This window comes from Lagenorhynchus albirostris, chromosome 8 (genome assembly GCF_949774975.1).
Source record: "Lagenorhynchus albirostris chromosome 8, mLagAlb1.1, whole genome shotgun sequence".
Lineage (NCBI taxonomy): Eukaryota > Metazoa > Chordata > Mammalia > Artiodactyla > Delphinidae > Lagenorhynchus > Lagenorhynchus albirostris.
In genome coordinates, this window is record NC_083102.1 from 48,572,666 (window position 1) to 48,589,688 (window position 17,023).

General features: G+C 53.7%; 2 protein-coding genes and 1 long non-coding RNA gene across 4 annotated transcripts; 2 read left to right on the forward strand and 1 right to left on the reverse strand.

The window, feature by feature from the left end:
- Window positions 1-295: 295 nt before the first annotated feature.
- Window positions 296-5,083, reverse strand: LOC132524687 (uncharacterized). Of its 2 annotated transcripts, none has more exons than XR_009541973.1 (2): window positions 1,333-5,083; window positions 296-731 (listed from the first exon to the last, which is right to left on the reverse strand). It is a non-coding gene; the product is annotated as an uncharacterized LOC132524687 (long non-coding RNA). The 2 variants fall into 2 exon arrangements; XR_009541972.1 differs by having other exon boundaries at window positions 974-5,083.
- Window positions 5,084-5,175: 92 nt separating this feature from the next.
- On the forward strand, window positions 5,176-7,447 carry HOXA6 (homeobox A6). Its single transcript, XM_060156964.1, has 2 exons — window positions 5,176-5,818; window positions 7,184-7,447. Exons 1-2 carry the CDS (start codon window positions 5,377-5,379, stop codon window positions 7,441-7,443), a joined length of 702 nt encoding a protein of 233 aa, XP_060012947.1. The 5' UTR covers window positions 5,176-5,376; the 3' UTR covers window positions 7,444-7,447.
- A 1,675-nt stretch (window positions 7,448-9,122) lies between these two features.
- On the forward strand, window positions 9,123-12,051 carry HOXA5 (homeobox A5). The gene is made up of 2 exons (XM_060156962.1): window positions 9,123-10,035; window positions 11,024-12,051. Exons 1-2 carry the CDS (start codon window positions 9,141-9,143, stop codon window positions 11,272-11,274), a joined length of 1,146 nt encoding a protein of 381 aa, XP_060012945.1. The 5' UTR covers window positions 9,123-9,140; the 3' UTR covers window positions 11,275-12,051.
- The last annotated feature ends 4,972 nt before the right edge of the window (window positions 12,052-17,023 follow it).

Below are 17,023 nucleotides of genomic sequence, written 5' to 3' on the forward strand. Positions count from 1 at the left end.
AAGGGGCAGGGGCCGCAAACCCGGCTTCGAAACTTTGGCGCGGGCGTCTGGATGAGAAGGATTGAGGGGCTGGGGAAGGGGCGAGGGGTGGTGGGGACAGCGCAGAACAGGGTGAGCTCGGCGGGCGAAGACCTCGACTCCTGTCTCCTGCTTGGGTTGGGCCCACTTCTTATTACTCTTAATAAACCCCGGCCCAACTGGGTCTGTAAAACCTGCGGCCCCAAGTCGGGGCGGCCTCGGTGGTAAGATGGCGCCGGTGTAAGAGCTGCCTCCTCTTAGTGATGGGGAAAGGGTCATAAATCCGTTGTTGTTTATGAAAATTTACAACTTTGCAATACAACTTTATGAGTTGTTCGGCCCTTCCATTGGCCGCTGTCGGTCATGTGGATGGGAACCGTGAACATGAACTTTTTTATAATTTCCCTTGCGAGAATAGAGCCGCATTCTTTTCCTCCGCTCCGTCCTGCCTGCTTCGGCGCTCTGCCTTCCAGCCCGGCTCGGCTGTGCTTTGTCCGGCGATGGCGAGCGAGACGAGGCCCCGGCCCGGCCCGGCCCGGCCGCTCCCGCTGGAGGTGGGGCTCGTCCAGTTCCCGGCGCCGCCGCGGCCGCTTTACAACTCGCAACCTGGCTAATTTCCTGCGTCCTCTAGCACCAGGAAAGAGGACAATTCGTCTCCCCGGGCTGCCCAGGCGACAGCTGTCAGAGGGGCAGGAGCTTCTGGGAACCGCCATCTGCAGGTGAGACGTGTGGGGAGACAGGAGCAAAGGTTGTGAGACGGTAGCCGGCACCGGCGGCAGTGGGAGAGGGCACCCAGGGCGGCTCTGAAGAGGGGCATACTCACCCTCACCCACCCACTCACCCGTTCACACACGCGCCTCCATCACACACTACAGCCCGCACTCGCCAACACACACACACACACACACACACACACTCACACACACCCTCCCTCCCTCTCCTCTTTCGGGCTCACCGTGGCAGTGAATGCCTGCTTTCCTTCTGTGGCACAGCGCCCTGGCACGGGGCAGGAACACTGAGGTCTTCTTTCTCCCCTTCCTCGGCGACCTCGGAGAGCCCAAAAGGAAGTGGCCCTGCACCCTGCATTCCCTGCCAGCCTCCCGGGTTTGGATTTTTTTTTTATGACCCAATTGGCAGGATTGAATCCCCCAATAACTGGAGACAGTTCCCGACCTGGGAAGCTGGTAAGAGGCGGGGGCAAAGTGAATTCATCGACAGGGGTTTTATCAGCATCAACACAGCACCTTCTATTCCGTGGGAACTGGTTTCTGGAGAGAAAAGTAGACTGAGGGAAAAAAACAAACAAAAACTTACTAATTCAGCCAGGGTCCTCTGCTGAGTGCCTGCTTCCCTTCACGCGGTTTTCCGATGAGAGAGGTGTCTGAAGCGCGGGGAGAGGGAATAGGTTCGTGGGTGGAATTCTGTGTTGGAGGAGAGGATGGGGTTAATTGGCTGGGTGTTGCTTGGCGGGAAGTTTCGGTGCAGAGGATGTGGTGGTGTTATTGCGAGTGGCAGGGGCCCGCAGCCAAGGTTGAAGGAAGGACGCAAACCGAGTTTGGGCGATAGGGGACCTCCTCCCAGCCACAGCCACCTCGGCGCAGCGGGCTGGCTGGCGACCGCGCGCTGCCCATCTCCGAGAGCCGGGGGAGGACTGTGCAGCCGCCTGGGAGAAGGCGCGGAGGGTGCCGCGGGCGTGGGCTTGACGAAGAGCGGTGGCACAGACCCAACTTGACCTGGGTGTACCTCGATCAGATTTGTCCCGGGAGCTTCCTGGGACAGCGACCAGAAATGAACCTGAGGTTCTGGGAGTTCTTTTTGTTTGCTTTTTGGTTTTGGTTGTTGTTGTTTCCCCACCTTAAGATGATGCCTTGGTATGCACTCTACAATTTAGAAGGGCCTGTGGACGTCGGGAACGTCCACCCGCGCTGGGGGGTGCGCTGGGGCGGATAAAGGCGCATTTGCATCGCGGGGCCGTGAGCTGCCTGACTGCGGCTGCCGCGAGCAGATTATTTATTGCGACCGCGCCGGGCGCTCGCTGCTGCCACGCTGTGGCCGTCGCCGGAACCGACGCCAGCCGCAGCCCCGAGTCGTGCAGCCTGGCGCGACTGCTGCGCGGGCCCCTCAGAGGTTCCCAAGCAGCCCGAGGAGAGGGGGGCGAGGGAGGACCTCAGGGGCGGCCTCCCAGGGCCTGACTGGCCGGGAACCTCCCCCGCCTTGGCCACCCCTGACCGGAGCTGGACGCCCGACTAGACTCGAGTCCTGCCGCCACCCCAGCACCATGGAGACTGGTTGCACAGGCCGCCTGGCACGTCACGGCTGCTTCTCGCCAAACTGTGCGTCCCAAGGCGCCCCGGGGGCGCACACTGGTTCGGGAAACGCGTCCGCTGTGGGATTTTGAAATCGGAGATAGCACTCGTAGTCCTGAGGCCTGCAGGCCTGGCTGGCCCTGAGGAGGATTGGCTATGGCAAGGAAGGCGGGCTTTGGCTCCAAGCGAAGGCCTGTGACAGGCAGAGGCCGCACCTGTGTGCTATGGGCTCTGGCCTGGGCTAGCGGTCCCGGCGGACTCAGTGGCCTTCAAGGAACCCCCCAGCAGGCCTCTCTCCAGACCGGCGGAGGTCGAGGAGCTCAGTGGACAGCCCCGGGAAAGGGTGCATTGTGAGGCTCTGCTTGCCATCCCGTCCCCCTCGAAGAGCAGCTGAAAGGTGAGTGCACTTTCTATGTGGCTTTGACCTAGAAAAGAGTCCTGGTGGCCATTCTCACCATCCCAGGAGAGGCTCCCTCCAGAGTCTGGGGCTTCTATTCTTGCGTGAATGGCGCGCTCTCTCTCTTCATTCATATATATATATATATATATATATATTCATACATATATATATTCATACATATATATATATGCACCTAATGCTGCTTGGAGAAATAAATTGGACGGCTGTCAACGTGATATGTACCAGCCTTGGCTAACACGTAGAGATTTCAGTTTAATATATTTTTTCCATCTTAGTTTCTATAGAAGCTAGAAATATACTGTTTTTTGACTCTTAGCTGAGAAATCAAATTCTTTCGTTGACTGGGACGATGATTAAATCGAGAATCCGGGTCAAACCATAACAAATACTAATAACAGTAGTAAACTGCCACCAGCCCCAACACCGTGTGGGACCTGGAGGAATGAAGCAGAAATTATGAATGTAAACATTTATCAACATCTCCAAATGATCATTTTCATCTTACATGATAATAACTTGCTTGAAATCACCATCATCTGATGGTCTTGTTAAAGAAACAACAACTTAAACATGATTCTCTTCTAACACAACTTTTTTGTAAATCCCTTTTTAATTTTTAACTCTTGAGTTTTCATTTTCACCTATCAGATCTTTTCCCTAAAGAAATTCGAGGACAATTTAAAATTACGTCCTCTCCTGCCAGGCCCTTATTTATATATGCAAAGAAGAAACCTTCCCAGCTTCAACTGATTGGGGCACAGTCAGAAGGCTTCTGGGTGCAGCCCCCACTGGGTGGGCAGCAGCCGATTTCGAGGATGCACCACAGTCTCTGGAGAGGCCAATCATAGCCCAGTCCTTTCCCAATGTTTTCTCCTTGGGGGAAGTGAGGGGAGAAATCGAAAAGCAAGGAAGAGATTAAGGAAGTCGTTGCCAGATTCCTAGGGGGGCCTTGCCACACACCCCCCAAGTCCTGAACCCCATCAGCCTGCATTCGCCAGTTTTACAGATCTTATAAACACCCTCTGGAAATTCAACCAAATCACATAAATAAATCGTTCTTCAGGCTCCAGAGAACTGAGCATTTTAAAGATAATTCAAGGGGTTTTACAAGCCTAACAAATACAGTTGTAAAAATGCCATTGGAAAGATATCACATTTACAAAATGAGATTGATCCACGTGCTATAAAAGTCAACTATCTCAAAGGAGCACCTCAGGCAAGAGAGCGCAGCCCAGGACAGGATTTTCCTGTCCTGTTTGGGGAAGGCCAGGCCTGGGGCTGCAGTAAAAGCAATTCAGAGAATTTCTGGAGCTGGTGAGACAAACTGTTTCTGGTCCTGGAGCAACCGTGGGTGGCAGGTCCCCCAAAATGTCCCAGAAGGGGCAGGAAAGGGGACATCCCAGGACAGAGCCCATGGACAGGTGACCCAGAAGCCAAGCACATCCATCATTCCCGCGGCCTTGGGCCCGCGGAGCTGCCCTCTGTGCCCGGCTGGGCCAGGGACCCTGGGTCACCAGCACCTCTGAAATGAGGACAGAGACTCCACATCTGGATCTGTCTCATCTCTGAGCCATCAGGGTGGCAGGCGGAGGGAGAGACTGGCGAGTTGGGCTTGGGCAAGGGGAGCAGGTCCCAGGGCTGGCTTCGGAGCTCAGTCTCACAACCACTCCTCTGTAGGTCCCTTTCTTGTTGAAACCAGTGGTTTCTGACCTCTCGGTTCCTGGGTTCAGAGGCAGCAGGAGCGGGGCTCACAGCTTGTGAGGGGTGCTTTGAGGCCAGGCAATCGCTGGCCATTGGAAGGAGGCCCCTGGAGACTCAAAGGAGACGTGTTGTATGTGGGAGTAGGGGGCCTGCGGGGTTAGAGACTAGCCTCGTCCTGGTCCTGGTCAGCTCGAGGTGAGCCTTTCTCCTTGGCGGCGAGGCCCAGGCCCTTGGTGGGAGTGGGGAAGGAGAGGAGGAGGTGATGCATCGATCCCTAAGGGGCAGGAGTGAGGAGCAGGGGTGAAGGCCTGGTTTCTCAGAGCCCTTCTCCAGCTCCGGAACCCGCACCCACGGGTAGGGGAGTGCAGGGGGAGGGGCAAACTCAGGGCCCTGCCGGGAGGGCAGGCCGGCCCGGAGCAAAGACATCCTCGTCACCGCCCCTCCCTGAGCGGGGCTGTCAGGTTTCCTGTTTGGAGAGAAAACCCAGCAAAATCCAACAAGGCAAAAGGAGGGTGGTGGGGGGAGGAAAGAGCGGGCCTGGCCAGGTCTTTGCATCAACCCGGACGCGGGTGCCCCTACCCCGGCCCGAGCCGCACGCCCCTGCCCAGGCCTCGCCCGCCACCGGCTTTCGGGAAGAGAGCCGGGCCGGCTGGCTGTGCGCGCCCATTAATCTGCCGGGCGGGCGGCGGGCGGGCGGCGGGCGGGCGGGCTGGGGGCTGTTTGTAACTTTGCTGCCTCGGTCGCCGCGGTCCCCGGGGAGCGGGCTCCGGCGCTCGCTCCCATTGGCCGCCGCCGCGTCAGCTGGTGCGATTTGCTGCTGTCGCTTTTGGCGTTCGGCCATCCAGAAACAAACCAGTTCGATGACTACTAATAGTTATAGCCAGATGTACTAATACACAACAAATCACAGTCCTGCAGAGGGGCGCGCAAATGAGTTCCTATTTTGTGAATCCCACTTTCCCCGGGAGCCTGCCCAGCGGCCAGGACTCCTTCTTGGGCCAGCTGCCCCTCTACCCGGCCGGCTATGACGCGCTGAGGCCCTTCCCGGCCTCGTACGGGGCGTCGAGCCTCCCGGACAAGACGTACACCTCACCTTGTTTCTACCAACAGTCCAACTCGGTCCTGGCCTGCAACCGGGCGTCCTACGAGTACGGGGCCTCATGTTTCTATTCTGATAAGGACCTCAGTGGTGCCTCGCCCTCGGGCAGTGGCAAGCAAAGGGGCCCCGGGGACTACCTGCACTTTTCTCCCGAGCAGCAGTACAAACCCGACAGCAACAGCGTGCCGGGCAAAGCCCTCCATGACGAAGGCACCGACCGGAAGTACACGAGTCCTGTTTACCCCTGGATGCAGCGGATGAACTCCTGCGCGGGTAAGGTGTTTCCCTGCAGCCCCTCAAGAGAGTGGAGGGAGAGGGGGAAGGAGGCAGGGAAAGAAGGAAGGAAGGAGGAGACAGAGAGAGTAGAAAGAGGAAATAGAAAGAAAGGAGGAAAGAATGAACAAAGTTTCTTTGGGTTTTTAAAAAGAGATTTCAAAAAATAAAAAATGCAACCCATTCCCAATGGGGCAATCAGGCTGTGGCAGCATGAAGGCGGGGCACTAGTGTCCATGTAAGGTGACAACTTAGGGAGCGTGTGGGGGGCTCACTGCCATGCTATGCGAGACCCAGTGACAGGGGCAACCTGAAGAGAGCAAGGCTGGATGGGAGAGAGCGCCTGCCCTCACTGCACGCTGGTAACACCCTGCTCAGATCCCCAAGCCGTGATGGCCTTCTGCACCCATCCTGAGAACTCCCCTTTCCCTCCCAACCCCCTCACCTTTCTGCCCTTCAGAAACGCATCTAGATAAAGGCCCTCATTTGGCCCCTTGCAGTGTCTCCCCAAAGCCTTGGAGGGCCACATCCCCAGCCTCAGGATTTTTCCTCTCTCTCCTCCCTCCCCTCCCCCTTCCACTCAACTGTTCACTCACAGCCAACTTCTGCGTCCTTCTGAGGCCCTGCCTGTGTCTCATACACCCAGCTTTGGGGGAGCCCCCCACCCATGGGTTCCTTTGGCACTAGAACAGATAGCCCATCACAGTCCTTCATTCCAGAAACCCCAGGTGGCCCATAGCTCCATCTCTTTGCTCCTGGTTTCCAAAAAATCTACAGGGAATCCTTGGAGAAGGACAGAGGCTAATGCGGATTTTTCAACTTACAGTCTTTTGCTTTAAAATCCACTTGTGTTTTCAAGAGCTCTGCGTTTCTCAGAAGGGCCATACAATTGGAAGGCATTTGCAAAGATTTGAGAGGGCTCACCATTTAAATTTTTTTAACAAAGCATATTGTGTCCTGACATGGCTGGCCAAAGTAACATCTTCACAGAGGTCCGTGTGTGAATTCGGAGCGTCTACCCTACCCACAGGGTTCCACACCCACCATTCCCAGACACACACACTCCACTCCCACAAAACAGGCTTAGGTACCCCGATCTAAGAATGCTGTTCTATTCTTTTGCTTGTAATTTTTTTTACAGAGCAGATTTTTCAAAAACAATAATTTCCCACCCCAAGTCGTTTTAGGTGGAACACATCTCGCTTAATATGAAATAATCTTCTCCCATCCAGCCCGCTTTCGGCCCCAGACATAGTGGGAGAGGCGGGTGGTTTTCAGCCCCGAGACCGGGGCGTGGGGCGCGGGGCTGACTGGTCTGGCTGCCCGGATCCTGGCTTACCGGCGCCCGGCCATTTCTGACCGCAGGTGCTGTGTACGGGAGTCACGGGCGCCGAGGCCGCCAGACCTACACGCGCTACCAGACGCTGGAGCTGGAGAAGGAGTTCCACTTCAACCGCTACCTGACGCGGCGCCGCCGCATCGAGATCGCCAACGCGCTCTGCCTCACCGAGCGCCAGATCAAGATCTGGTTCCAGAACCGCCGCATGAAGTGGAAAAAGGAAAATAAACTCATCAATTCCACACAACCCAGCGGGGAGGACGCTGAGGCAAAAGCGGGCGAGTAGACGCCTGGGCAGGGACCAGGCCCGCGCCGCAACCTCCCTCGGCTTTGCCCCCTTGCCTTCGCCTACTCCCCAACTTTTCTTCCCGCCTACTCCCATCCGGGGGGCTTTCGCAGTTTCAGGGGAGCCCGGCGCTTTGCAAACGTCTGAGCATTTATTTCTTACAAGAAAAAAAAAAAAAAACAAACACCTCACACACAGCCAATCCCAGCGGTAGAGCGAGGCGCACTGCACACGCAATCCCGCTCTCCAAGCCTGCCCAAGCCCGCTCCGGGTCTCAGGGCGCGCCCCAGTCGGTTCCCGGCTCTTGTGTTAGCGCCTCTGCACGCCCCTGAGCTCGGGTCCCGGGGTTGCTGGAGAGGAAAGAACCCGGTGCCGAGCCCCCTTTGGTGTCTGGTCGTTTCCGCCTCGGTTCCTCGCCACCAAGTCCCGGAGGGCATCACCAAATCAACTCCGGCCACTGGGAAGAGGGAGCCTAAAGTCTGGGGCCCCAGCTCTGCCGAGGCCTCCCAGGCCGCCCCCAGAAAGGAAGAAGCGCGAGGAACAAAGGGGGCCCGAGAGAGCCTTGTCTCTCGGCCCAGCGCGCAACCGTCCTTGGAAGAGAAGCAGCCTCAGCCCAGCCGAGCCAACCTGGGCGCGGGTGGAATCTTGCAGCCCTGGGAATGACTGGGCTCCCCGAGCTCCGGATTCCGGCTCCCCGCCTCCAACAGGGCCGGCGCTACCACCACAACAGCTCTCAGGACCTAAGGATGCAGCCCAGGGCTATGGGAGCGGCAAGAGTCCTGGTTTCCAAATGTGCCAGGGGCGCCTGAGACGCCTGACCTCTCCAGCGGGGACACCTCCCCCCACACCCAACTTTAAGCTATATTTGTGATTTACTTTCGTCTTTCAGAACCCAGGAAGATAACTACGGAGGTACTAGGCACTGCCACAAAATGCTTTCATTAGCGTCCTCATTTTACTTCTGGAGGTCTAAGCAAGACCCTAATAAGTCGGCCCACGAATCCCCAGGCCCAAGCAGCTTCTGTGGCTGCGGGGAGCCTGGGCCCACTCGCTGGGTTCACCGAGAACCCTCCGACTTGGGGCCCGGTTGGCTCGAGGAAAGTGACCCGGTGGTGAAGACTCTCCAGGCTGGATACTTATAGCAAATCAAATAGCAAACTGACACGAAAACCATATTTACACGAAAGAAAAATCGACTCCGGCTATAAAAGTGTATGGAATTTGACCTCGCCTCGGAGAAACGCTACACAAAAGCTATCTTTAATAGACGCCTGTCATTTAAGAGCGGCAGGGACACTGTCCCTCATGCGCTCGCAAAAACAGAGCCGTAATTGTAGCTGCTGCTGCGGGTAGGATTTATTTCTCTAATTGGCTAAATGGCCTCCCCCCCTTCCCCGAAGGTGATATCTGTATTTTCAAATTTCAGAGCTGCCGGCACGACGGTCAGAACCGACCCCAACCTCGACACAAAAATAAGAGGGGCTGCACAGCAGGGAAATAAAGTTGTTGTAAATAAAATCCAAGTCACCATCTCCCCTCAGTCCTCTGCATCCTCGCCGGGCACGCGATCGGCAGCTGACGGCCTCACAATTGGTACATCCTAATGGAACTGCGAGGGAAATGCAATAATTTTGCCATAATGGGCTGTAACCTCAATTCGACCCCGGCCCTTGCAGCCCCGGGTCGGAAGCGGAGGGATGCGCCCTGCCTCCAGCGGGTGGCGCTCGAGTCCGACTGAACGACGGCGGCGAGTGGCGGGCACGCGCCTGGGGCGCGCGCGCCACTCCTCTCGCCTCCACCCAACTCCCCCATTAGTGCCCGAGTTTACCTCTAGAGGTCATCAGGCAGGATTTACGACTGGACAACAAAAGCACGTGATTCGAAGTCGTACCCCATATTTGGGTGCCTACGTAGGAGGGAACCAAGTACATGTCCCAGTCATTTCCATAATTCATCATAAATTGTGCAAGGGTGCTATAGACGCACAAACGACCGCGAGCCACAAATCAAGCACACATATCAAAAAACAAATGAGCTCTTATTTTGTAAACTCATTTTGCGGTCGCTATCCAAATGGCCCGGACTACCAGTTGCATAATTATGGAGATCATAGTTCCGTGAGCGAGCAATTCAGGGACTCGGCGAGCATGCACTCCGGCAGGTACGGCTACGGCTACAATGGCATGGATCTCAGCGTCGGCCGCTCGGGCTCCGGCCACTTTGGCTCCGGGGAGCGCGCCCGCAGCTACGCGGCCAGCGCCAGCGCGGCGCCCGCCGAGCCCAGGTACAGCCAGCCTGCCACGTCCACGCACTCGCCTCCGCCCGACCCGCTGCCCTGCTCCGCCGTGGCCCCTTCGCCCAGCAGCGACAGCCACCACGGCGGGAAAAACTCCCTGGGCAACTCCAGCGGCGCCTCGGCCAACGCCGGCAGCACCCACATCAGCAGCAGAGAGGGGGTTGGCACGGCGTCCGGAGCCGAGGAGGACGCCCCCGCCAGCAGCGAGCAGGCGAGCGCTCAGAGCGAGCCGAGCCCGGCGCCGCCCGCCCAACCCCAGATCTACCCCTGGATGCGCAAGCTGCACATAAGTCATGGTAAAGCCAGTCTTTTCCTAAATCCACGCGGCCGCGGGGGCGCGGCTCTCTGTCCTCCCCCCCCCACTCTCCTTTACCGCCCTCTCTCTCCCCGTCACTGTCCTGGTTTCGCCTCTCCCAGCCCTGTGGAGCCTCTCCCCGCCGTTCTCCTTCCCCTGCCTTCCTTCTTCCTCCTTCTCTTTTCTGCAGCGCCCAGCGCTCACAGATGCGGGGAAAGGGGTCGCTGGCTAGCCAAGTTTAGACGTTGAAAAGGGGGGAAAGGAAAAAAAAAAACATATCCAACCCCAGCGCCTCGGAACGCGCTCATGGGTCAGGCCAGCCGAGCAGGGCGCAGAGAGGTAGAGGATGGCAGTAGGGGCCGTGAATCGGGCTTGTCAGGACTGATAATTTATGAGGAGGGCTACGCTGGGGAAACAGCGTTACTAATTAGAGTCCCCGAAAAGGGGCTTGGTGGGGGGAATAATCGAGGCGAGAGCCGGCGGGATTCTGAAGTTTGGGGGCAGGAGGCAGAGCAGGAAAAGAAAGGGAAGAAAAAGAAAGCAGGCGCCCCAAGCGTGCAGGCTGGAACAGGAGGCGGCTCGCGGGGCTGGAACTTTAAGGGAGGGTGATCTGGAGGCTACTTGGGCGCACAGAAAAGGGCCTTGCTTTGGTGGGTTTCTGGGTGGTTGGCAGCCTGTGAGGGTTGTGCCCCGCCTCAGGGCGCCAGGGGCAGGGCCAGAGGGCAAGAGAGGGGCGAGGGAAAGCCGGGGGATCGTCCGGGACGCGGCTCCAGCTTCGGATGGGCCGATTGTTCCCAGAGTCCAAATCTTATTGTTTTCTCTCTAGAAAGGAAGAGGGAAGGAAATTCGGGAGGGGCGGGCGGGCGAGTGAGGAGGGAGACTTGTTGAGCTTTTCTCCCCTGTTCAGGACCCTGGCTGGTCCAGCTGGCGGACTTTGGTAGCCAGAGGCTGAGGAGTGGGTGGCTAAACCGCTGACTTTTCTGTTGCAGACAACATAGGCGGCCCGGAAGGCAAAAGGGCCCGAACGGCCTACACGCGCTACCAGACCCTGGAGCTGGAGAAGGAGTTCCACTTCAACCGCTACCTGACCCGCCGAAGAAGGATTGAAATAGCACATGCTCTTTGCCTCTCCGAGAGACAAATTAAAATCTGGTTCCAAAACCGGAGAATGAAGTGGAAAAAAGATAATAAGCTGAAAAGCATGAGCATGGCGGCGGCGGGAGGGGCCTTCCGCCCCTGAGTATTTGAGCGTTTAAAGTACTGAGCAGTATTAGCCGGGTCCCGCGTAGTGTCAGTCCTAAGGTGACTTTCTGAAACTCCCTTGTGTTCCTTCTGTGAAGAAGCCCTGTTCTCGTTGCCCTAATTCATCTTTTAATCATGAGCCTGTTTATTGCCACTATAGCGCCTGTATAAGTAGATCTGCTTTCTCTTCATTTCTTTGTCCTGAATGGCTTTGTCTTGAAAAAAAATAGATGTTTTAACTTATTTATATGAAGCAAGCTGTGTTACTTGAAGTAACTATGACAAAAAAAGAAAAGAGAAAAAAACCACAAAAAAGTCCCCCTTCGACCTCGTTTAGTGCCAATGTTGTGTGTTGCACTCCAGTTGTTTAATTGTGCATGTGAGTGGAAGTGTTCCTGTCTCAATAGCTCCAAGCTGTTAAAGATATTTTTATTCAAACTACCTATATTCCTTGTGTAATTAATGCTGTTGTAGAGGTGACTTGATGAGACACAACTTAACTTGTTCGACGTGTAGTGACTAGTGACTCTGTGATGAAAACTGTGACTCTGAGCGGTGTGTCCCTGCGTGCCTTTGTAGGACCCTTTGCACGAACTCTGGAAGTGGCTCTTATAAGCGCAGCTTCAGTGATGTATGTTTTTGTGAACAAAGTTACAAATATTGTCCAAGTCTGGCTGTTTAAGCAAACTGTGATCAGCTTTTTTTTTTTTTTTGTATTTGTTTTTAAGGAAAAAATACTGACTGGAAACAAAAAATAAACTTTCTATTGTAAGTTCTCTTGGTCTGGTTTGTGCCAAATAGCAAGTGGCTCTGTTTGCTCTTCTGTCTGTCTGTCCAGTGCTGGGAGGCAGTGAGTCTGAGGCTACCTGAGCAGTCTGCCTGTGCAAGGGGACCTCAGACCAACACCCTGACCCGTGGCCTCCCTAACTGACCCATCAGAGAGTTCAGGGCAGAGGGTGGAAAAGCTTTAGGTGGTTGCAAAGCCTGAGTCCAACCTGCCCATCTCTGAGGAAACCAGGTTAACTTGAGGGGTACGAAAAAGAGAGGAAGAGAGAGAAAGGAGAAAAAGCCCAGGGCTTTGTTAGCGGCCCTCGGGGGCCCACACAGATGCCGCTTCTCTCCTAAGGCCATCCTAGGCCTCCACTTGCTGAAGAGGCTGCTATGTCAAGTTGTGGCCCCCAGACCCTCTGCCCTTAACCCAGCCAGGCACCCTTTCCCACTCCTCGCCCTCCTGAACCCAGTTGGCTTCTTTTGCTATAATTAATTTGCTACAAATCGAAGGTACTTACCCCATCCTAGCTCGATTGGAAAACTCCTCAGAGCAGCTAAAGCGCAACTAGAGATTTGCACATTTACCGACTGCTTACACTGATGCCGTCTTTCCTTTAAAAAGTTATAAAACAGTAAACTTTATAAGCCCCAGTTCCGGCTATATGACATTTGGGTGCCAAATGAATAGGGTTTTGTCTATGAATTAGATCGTAAAATCATCCATAGCACAGACAGATCGGCTCACTGGCTATAAAACGTCACGTGGGGCCATTAAAGTAAGTTTTATGGTTTTGGGGAGTTGACATCCAACATTATATACCACATAACATATAATCTCACTGACGCTGGACTCCATTTGACTCTTTTGCAGGCTACGTGTGCCACCTGGTCATTCAAATTGTCAATTTTAGGTCCAGAAGTGTCCAGACCGCAAGTTTCTCAAAACTCTGAAAAAATGGCTCCCTCCGAGTTAAGGTAAGCTCGCCCCCTGAGCGCTTTCAAGTTTATTTGTACTCTGAAAACTTTCTTTCTGGATCTTTCTCTCTCTCTCTCTGGTTCAATAACTCTGAGGTTGCCTCGGAATTCCAAAGGGGAGAGCAAACTTTCCCTCTGCCCAAATTAGGAGCGCCAAGAGCCAGCTTTCGGAGGCACCACGGTGCAGAGCGCCTGTGGCCGCGCCGCATCCCTGGGCCTAACTTTAATTGCTGCACCAGCGCGGATGTTAATGACTTCCGCTGCTCTCGCCGGCGTGCAAAAAGATGATTTTTGTGTGCGAGTAGGCCTGCATGCAGAGACCGGGCAGAGCCGCCCCCATCCCGGGGCTGGAGGGCCGGGCTCTGCTGGGTCTGCGGAGCCCTGGGTGGGGGCTGGGAGCCGGGTGGGGGGGGTGGCGCCGGCTGCGGGCGCCGAGGCCGCGCTGCGCTGGGGCGCGCTGGGGAGTTTGAAAGAAAGGCCCGGGCAGGGCCGAGGCGGACGCCGGCGGGATTTCTGACGGGGCTGTGGCAATACGTCTCCGCGGGCCGGGGTCATTTGGCAGCACTGAACGAAGGTGGCGGCCTTTGGGGCCGGGTCGCAGGCTGGATCGGGAGAGCCCGAGGGTGCAGAGGCCGGCCGGGTGCGGGCGGCACCTCTAGGCTGGGCCCCTGGGTCGCCAGGCCGAGCCCAGGCCGCTGGCGCCCGCGGGACGCTGGGGACCGCGGGTCCCCACCTTGCGGGGGAGGGCTCAGCACCCCCTCCCCCGCACCAGGGACCAGGCCCTGAACCTTGTTTGCCTGCACGTTCTTTTTATTTCGGTGGGACTGTTCTCACCAGCCTGTGAGTCTGAAGCAATAAACTTTATGGCCGGATTTAACTTTAGTCTTTGAATCCCCAAGCTAAATGAAAGGCGTTACAGCGCTTTCTTTTCTTCTGCCTTGCCTTTCTTCTTCTTTCCTTTTCCTCTCCTTTTGTAGAATTTAAAATCTATGCACAGGACCCTCAAAAGGCAACTTAGGCATCTCCCTAGATAGCACTAAACATTAATTTATTCCCCCTCAATATACAGGCAAATTCTTTCTTCCAAACTGTGCCCTAAAGTTTGGGGGGAAATCGAGGTGTCTTCAATGTCCAACTTAAAAGCCCCCAGGACCATTAGGTTGTTTTTCCACACACATCATAAAGGGTAGTTTAGGGAAGAAATAGGTCGTTTGTCAGTAGGAGATTTCCGCCTTTCTTTTGTTAGTTGCTCTTTCTGTTTGATCCAAGGAAATTTACATAATCTATGATTTCCAAAACAGTCCCCAATATTGCACCAATGGGTGAGATAGATTTTTCCTAGGTGCAATTCCACCTTGGTCTCAGCCACCCTTTCTGGCCCCAACCCTCTACATTCTTCAGTGGCAAAGCCATGACTGGGGACCCTGTGGCCTGCCCTGGGGTCTTTCTCTGAATGGGTACCCACAAGGGATCTAGCAGATTTCCCCCATCCTGTATGAAGAACTAAGCCAAATCCTCCAACTCAGAAATGAAACAAAAAATGGGATCTTCTGTCTCCAAATGCTTTTCTCCTTAGGAGCTAGCTAGGTGGTTTTCTGCAAGTGCTAACTGGTAAAGATATTTAGTAAGTCCTTAAAGTGAAAACATTTAAAGTGTAGAGTTGGAATTTCCACAAACTTTATTGTGCAGAGGCCACTTACACTCAACATAAGTCCAACAGATGTCCCCAAAGTCAGAGGTTCAGAAAGCAAAACCTGGGAAGTTTTTTGAAAAATCGAAACCCTCCCACAGGTCCCACTCCTCTTGAATAGTGGCAAGGCGAATCCCTGAGGTCGTTTTGTGTAACCTGTTAAAGTGAGTATTTCCTGAGAGCAGTTCAGCACTCAGGAAGATGTGTCTGCATCTTAGTGGCAACCAGAATATAAACTTTATTTGGGTTCTCTTTTATTATTTTAGATGTCTGTGAGAATTCTGGAGTTTTCTTCTGCTGCTCTGAGTTTCGATTCTTTACTGGAAAATACTGGGTTAAGGTTTTATTTTAGTTATTCATTTGGTGATCTTGATTGAGTGACTTCTTGGTGACTAAAATTAGTGGCAGAAAAAAAGAGTGATAGAGCTGCTGGCAGGTTCATTGGAGTAACATGCCTGGAAGAAGTGTCCACACCACCTCTGTGGTCACGTCCCCCTCTGGGTATGGGAATGGGCAGAAAGTTTCTTGGATTAGCATCACACAATATGGGGGAATCTTTCCCAAGCATTAAAAAAATTACAGGCTATAAATATTGTCAGCTTGCTTATTTCTGTCTGTTGTAATCATCATAAAACTTTAGAGTTTAAGACGGCAGGCCAACTCACATGCGGTTAACTGACTTTAAAAAAATACAGCATCCAGTCAGACCTATGTGAGCGTTATTGGAGGAATTTTTTTCTCTCTTCCTATTTTCATAGGAAGCATAGTAAGGAGGATGGCTGGTTATCTGCTCATTTTGTAGATAAGTTATTTTTTTTCTCGTGCATTCTTTTGGGTTGCTTTTGCAGAGGAACTTACTTAGGAAAAAAAAGCTCTGTCACTAAGGGTTTTATGAAGACATCTAGCCTCAGCTGGTGGCAGAAGTGTTTGTCTGTGCTCCTAGCTTTGTAAAAGGAGAAGGCATTCGAAATGTGCCAGGCCCCGTTTGTTTCTACAAGCTGAAGAGACAATATTTCCTGAACTATAAATATAATAGGAAGCTTCTGGTCACACTTACTTAGGGGTTTGTTAGGGTTTCCATGCTCTAATTTCACAACCTTATGCCAAGATTCCTTTTTTCCCCCCTGTTCTTTCCCCCGCTTCATTGTTGGCAGCTCTGGGAGAGCAAGACAGAATTTTCTACCAGAAACGGAGTCATGTTCATTTGTTGAGATGTGAAGAGTATTATATCCAAACAACTAGTGAGGGGAGAGCAAATTACATCCTGAAAGATAGGCTATTAAAGAGGAAAACAATCCTTTTAGCTTGAAAGATGCCCTGCAAAGGCTATCCCCCACCTTCGCTCTGGAGTCTGTCTGAGGTTTGCCCACCGTGGAGAGTGCAGAACGTTGTGGGCGCCATCCCTTTGGCTTCTAAGGCAGAATTTCTTTCTAGACAATGACAAAACTATAATCGGGGCTTCCAGACAGGGCTGAGGGGGTCTGCCTAGGCTCCCACCCACATAGGAGAGGGGAGCCACAGTCCTAGCCACTCTAAACCCCAGAACCGAAAGATCTGCCTAGGACGGTTTTATTTGGTGTTTTTTTTTGCAAAGAAAGCTGCCTTTCTCCCACCAGTTCCCTTCCCCACGAACCGGTCTTTTCAATAATAATATTTGTTATGAAGGTTATTGGGTAATTATTGCAATTTTGTGAAGCAGCCCTTGCTGGAGGTGAAGTCTGTCATCGCCTAACAAATGACGCCCGTGCAGTTCACTGCCGGGTTAAGTAAATGCAGAGAAGATAAATCTGCACACCCTAGGAATCGCCAGCAGAGCACGCTTTAGTACAAGTTCACAGTCAACTCTCCTGCCTGGGCCAGCTTTCCCAACAATTAGGGCTGCGTCTTTATTTTTAAATAAAGGAAAAGTCTCCCACTTCCATCGCCTGCTTTCTCCCCGTCTTGTCTTTTCTTTCGCTTTTTACGAGGTTCCCCTTGCAAAAGCCTCCTACTCCAAATTTTCCTTGTAAACGTAATGATGAGTGATTTTATAATAATCTCATTCCTATTTAAGTGATGACAAAAGGAGGTAGGAGGCTGATTTGACAGGAAATACAGTCACAAACACACAAAAATATCCAATTCACCCTCTTACTCCAAAAGGCAGTGGCAGAAGCAGGGCATCCCTGAGCTCCTGGGGTGGGGGGCTTCCCCTTGAAAGAAGAGGCAGAGCTTTGTGTATCTTTGTGGTTGTAACTGCAGGTCAAAAAGTTGAGGGTCAAAAGTTTACGTTGTGCAGCGCTCTTCGTCATCTGCCCAGACAGAGTTTGAT

Excerpts from the sequence above, each read along its gene's own strand:
- HOXA5 (XM_060156962.1), top strand. The coding sequence starts at position 9,141 with ATGCGCCCTGCCTCCAGCGGGTGGCGCTCGAGTCCGACTGAACGACGG. Across the intron at positions 10,036-11,023 it reads CAAGCTGCACATAAGTCATG|ACAACATAGGCGGCCCGGAA; the intron begins GTAAAGCCAGTC and ends TTTCTGTTGCAG.
- HOXA6 (XM_060156964.1), top strand. The coding sequence starts at position 5,377 with ATGAGTTCCTATTTTGTGAATCCCACTTTCCCCGGGAGCCTGCCCAGC. Across the intron at positions 5,819-7,183 it reads GCGGATGAACTCCTGCGCGG|GTGCTGTGTACGGGAGTCAC; the intron begins GTAAGGTGTTTC and ends TTCTGACCGCAG.